The 5,346-nt window shown below is 39.4% G+C and overlaps 1 protein-coding gene across 1 annotated transcript; it reads right to left on the bottom strand.

Annotated features, from left to right (window-relative positions):
* Positions 1–1,225: 1,225 nt before the first annotated feature.
* On the bottom strand, positions 1,226–2,116 carry LOC126086212 (vomeronasal type-1 receptor 2-like). The gene has a single exon (XM_049902383.1). The coding sequence runs from the start codon at positions 2,114–2,116 to the stop codon at positions 1,226–1,228; it is 891 nt and encodes a 296-aa protein (XP_049758340.1).
* Between the last annotated feature and the right edge of the window lie 3,230 nt (positions 2,117–5,346).

The raw sequence follows: 5,346 nt of genomic DNA, 5'->3' as shown, positions 1-5,346 counted from the left end.
TGCTGTCAAGTCGATTCAGACTCATAGTGACCCTATAGGACAGGGTAGAACTGCCCCATGTAGTTTCCAAAGAGGGCCTGGCAGATTCAAACTGCCGACCTCTTGGTTAGCAGCTGTAGTACTTAACCACTTCGCCACCACAGTGTCCTTTATGTGCACAGAAAGGTAAAATATATACTATATACTAAGGCAAACACTTGCTTAAAAAAAATATATAAAAAATTTTTTTTCTTTTTTTTTTTTTTAACTGATGCTAAATAAGAATCGTGTATACCTGGTCTGACTTACCTACAATTTTGACTCAAAGACGGACTGAGGAACTGATCTTGTTCGTAACTTAGGAACTGTCTGTATACTAACTTTTCTTCAGGTGCAAGATTTTATTTCATATAACCATTGTTTCTCCTAGGATGTAAGGTACAAAAGTCAGAACTTGACTCCGATTCCTTCAATAACATTAACCTATTTTTTCTTCAAATTTACTCCAGATCCCTTATTTACAATATTATAATATAGGGCCATATTCCTCCCCATGATACCAGTTTCCCAAAGATCCATCCCAGGTGATATTCCTATTTTGTGAAACTGATCTTAAATTTTCATCTCCAGTTAAATTTTTGGAAAATTTTATATCTCAGTTTAAAAACACATGCTTAAAGAGAATTCCAGTAATTCCACACTATTTTATCAGTCTTGGAGGAAGTACAGCCAGAATGCCCTTTAGAAGCAAGGATGGGCGGAGTTGGTCTCACAGTGGACACATCATCAGGAGGGACCAATCGCTGGAAAAGGATATCACGCTTGGCATCATGGGCGCAAACATACCAGCAATTGTGGCGATGGTGCAGGATCAGGCAGTTAATTCTGTTATACATAAGGTCTCCGTGAATCGAAGCTGACGCAACAGCAACTAACAAGAAGAACAACCACATTATTTCAGGACTAACCGTTTAGTTATTGGAAAAATTCTGAATGTCTCCATTGCAAACATTAATAAAATACAAGTCTATAAGTACTTACATAAAAATGATATCAGATTTCATTTACTATTGTTACTATTATTTACTATTTGTCTTTGGGGCAGAATTTCAGTCTGTCTGGTTCACCACTCTCTCTGCAATGACACTGGTCTGTAGTTGTTATTAAGATTCTATGAAGGATGAGTTCATCAATGACTGAACATGATGCAAAATATACAGTTGATTTTCTTTATGGAAGATAGAAATCATGCATTATTTCTATAGCAGACAACACAGAGTCTAGACACACGGGAGTCACTGCTCATGAGAAAAAAGGGGCTGACTGCTGGGAAACACCCAGTAATTAACGCAGACATTTTCACCAGCCACCAACTGGGATTATCCAAAAGAGCCAAACAAGAATTGATAATGGAGGAGAGGGCATAAGATGATACAAAGGTGCTCACCAGGACAAGGATACTTTGGGTGGCTCTGGCCTCAGGAGAGGATCTGGGGGAGATGTTGTTCCTATGAATGTGTTGGACTCGCTGCTTGTGTCTGTACAGGATGAAAACCATGGAGCCACTAGCCCAGGATGTGAATCCCAAACAGAAAACATCATGGGAGGATATGAATGCTGCATAGAGTAAGAATGTCACATTCTCATGTTTTTCAGTAGAGCAGTATTCCAACACATTTTTCTTTATGATGGTATTGTTGCCCCATTTGCCAGACCCATAAAGAGGGAAAATGGCATTGACCAGCATGTGTAGTATCCAGCAGAGGATACTGGTGGGGCCAATGTACTTTAGGGCTTTTAGTTTAAGCCCTGCCCACCTAGAGTGCATGGGGCTGATAATGATGGTCTGGAAGACACTCAAGAGGCAGGTGGTGCAAATGGACACACCCCTGGCTACCCTTTGAAGATATGAAACAAGTTTGCATCCAAAATCATTGAGGAAATGTTTCAACCCAAAAGCAAATATTGTCTGGGGGACTCCTATAGAGAGAATGGCCAAGGAGTTGGCTACAGTCAGGTGCCTGAGAATCGAGTCTGTGGACCATGACCTGCATCCGTAGAAGCGAGGGAGGAGGTAATGAATCGTGAGTGAGAAATTCCCCAGGATTCCAATGACTATCTGCAATAGGAGAATCATTGCTATTTTCCAATCCACGGAGGCTATTCTGTCATTTCCCAGGGCTTGAGATTCAAATTGACAAACAGAGGGTTCTGCATGGAAACATGAATTGTGGCCTACATTGTTCATGGAAAATAAAACAGAAAATTTTCCACTTACATTACTTCACTCTGAGGATTAATTTCTAAATATATATATATGTATTTAAAGAGATTCCCAATATTTTCTGTGTTTTTTTTCACAGCACTCACAATGTTTTGGTCACTATTTTGAATGCTTTACCTGTTCTAAATTATTTAATATTCATGACGTTTTGGGTTAGGAGCTGATCTTAATCTCCTTTGTCAGACAAAGAGAATTTAACTGCAGGAAGGTAAAGAGACTCATAAATAGACACAGAATCAGGATTTGAACCTGGGTAACATGGTTGCAAAGACGCTGGTGGTTACTACTATGCTATTCGATCATAGCTCCATCACTGTGTACCTCAAATAATCCAAATATCTATCATATTTTAAATATATTTTATGAGTTTAGTTGTGATAATTTCCCATTTTGCCTAAATATTCCATAGACCAGTAGGACTTATAAGTCAATTTAGAGGTCTTAGTAAAATGCAGATGCCCTGACTAATTTCCCAGGACTGAACTGTTAATAAATATTAACATGATAACAGAATTATTCCCTTTTTTTGGCCCAGAAATTAAAGAACAGTGACATTCATCCCAGAAATTATTGTACAAAACTATGCTATGGTCCAAATTATAGGGTATGGAACATAAATAAGTGATAAAATATTTTAGAATAAAAACTAAGTTAACCCCATCAAAGAGCATGTAACCAAATATTTGTTGTTTTTTTATAAAAATGAAGTGAAACTATAGTTGATATTTGTTTCGAAAGGGTATAAAAATTTCAGACAAACATACAAAATTACAGAAAAATAATTCTGTTTTACCAATTGCCACCCAGTTACACAGTTTCTGCTGAAAATTATAATTCAGTTAGCTCCACCATGCTAATTACAACATACATAGTTTACAGAAATAGCTATACTACTCCTGAAAACTTCTTTGTGATTTTCACATGCCATATAGAATGGCAGAACAATTTTAAAATTACAAGCTTGAAATGCCACAAAATTGATATTTTGATGCTACTTAGATCAACACCATGAACCACCTTTCTTGAGGATTTCATTAAATTACCTTAGGAGCAGCCTGGGATTGGTGTCACATCTCAGCCCTCCAGTCTCCCTCCAAAAGCTCAGCTCAGACCTTAGGAATTACCATCCTTTCTATGTGACACTAGCACTGGACCAGTCTGTACTGCAGAGAAATCCCTTTTCCAGACATTATCACTCACCCAGCTCCGTTTCTGCCTGTCTCCCTTCTAGAACCTAACTTTCAGACTGAAATAGAAAATACTCACCTGCCTTCTACCTACTGCCAGGACGACAGAGTCAGTGATGGTCACAGCAGCCAAAACAGGTGTGAAAGAGAGGCAGTTAGACCCCAAGATACGGGTTAGAGATTCTGTGACCACACCTCCCCACAAAACTGCCATTATCGCCTCACCTGTAGAAGCCATGATGGTCCACCACTGGGGAGTTGAGAAAACTTCTGAAAAAAAATTTTCACACTTTTTAATTCTCAGAAACTCAAGTGTCTGACAAGCTTTTCCAAAAGAGACCATTGGAGCATCTTGGAGACTTGATGAGTAAGAAACAGTCTGACTGATAGGCATACACACTCACATGTGCACACACACATACACACACATTTATATATACACATGTATGTATGTGTGTACGTACCATCGGTTTCTTGTAATATGACTGTTTCGTATGCGCTTGGATTCTATGTGATAAATAAAAAACAACTGAGCTTTGTGCAAAAGCGTACAATTCACAGATTTCCGGAAAGATTAGGGGACTTTATATTTCTTATCCAGGCAAAGCAGAACCCAAAGTCACCAGAATCACTACTTAAGAGAACAAAGGGCTTGCGGTCACGAACTATGCATGGAACAGTGCAGAGATGTTTAACAGCTACCCTGCAATACTAAAAAGGACCACACAAACTTGAAAGATGGCAGACAGGGTGTAAAAGGATACCAAGGTGCTCAAAAGGACAAGGATGCTTTGGGTAGCTTTGGGCTCAGGGAAGAATTGGGGAATACGTTGTTCCTATGAATGTGTTGGACCTGCTGCATGTGTCTGTACAGGATGAAAATAATGGAGCTGCGGGCCCAGATTGTGCATCCCAAACACACATCAGAGAATGGTAATACTACATGCAGTGATCTTGTGGTTTGGCTGGGAAATTCACCATAACAGTATCCTAAATGTCTTTTCTTTGTGATAGTTTTATTGCATCAATTGCTAGTCACATAGTAGAAACTATGATATTTACCAGCACGTGCAGAATCCACCAGAGGAATATGGAGAAGCCTAGAAAGCTTTAACCTTAAGCTCTGTCCATCTGAAGTTCCTGGGGCTGATCATGATGGCCTGGAAGATACTCGAGTGGCAGGTGCTGCCAATGGATACTCCCCTGCCCACTCTGGGAAGATAGAAAAGAAGTTGACATCCAAAATAGTTAAGGAAAATTTTCCACCCAAAAGCTGTCATGGTCCCTTGTGAATTCCCCTAGAGAGAATGACCAAGATGTTGGCTACAGTCAGGTGCCTGAGAATCAAGTCTGTAGACCTCAACCTACGTTAGAAGAAAAGGAAGAAATAATGGGAAAGAAGAGAAAAATTTCCCAGGATACCTACTGTCACCTGTAATAAGAAAATCATTCGTACCATCACATCTCTGGAGGACATTCTGTCAGTTTCCAGTGACTGACGTTTGTCTGTACAGCCAGAGGGTCCTGCATGGGAAGATGAGACATGGGCCACAGTATCATGTCAACTGAAATCCACTGTGTTCCAATTACCATTAATTCCCGCTTAGAAACATCAACTTTTTTTTTTTATTTTATTAAAAGGTTTCCAAGAGTTGGATGTACAACCTTTAAAGAGTACTTTTTATGTAGGAGTCACTGCTATGAAGGCTGCACATGTAGTAGCTTTATTCTTCACAAATCTCCGAGGTAGACACTACTATTACTTTCATTATAAAGATAAGAAGAATTTAGGCACAGAGCGGTTAAGTGATTTGTCTAAATTCACATGCTGGTTAGGTGCAGAGTGGGGACTTGAACTTGGCTGAGTTGGTTGCAAAGACAGTGACATTTAGCCAC

This window comes from Elephas maximus, chromosome 11 (genome assembly GCF_024166365.1).
Source record: "Elephas maximus indicus isolate mEleMax1 chromosome 11, mEleMax1 primary haplotype, whole genome shotgun sequence".
NCBI lineage: Eukaryota > Metazoa > Chordata > Mammalia > Proboscidea > Elephantidae > Elephas > Elephas maximus.
The sequence above is the reverse complement of the archived record's forward strand: the minus strand, read 5'-3'. Positions and strand labels throughout refer to the sequence as shown.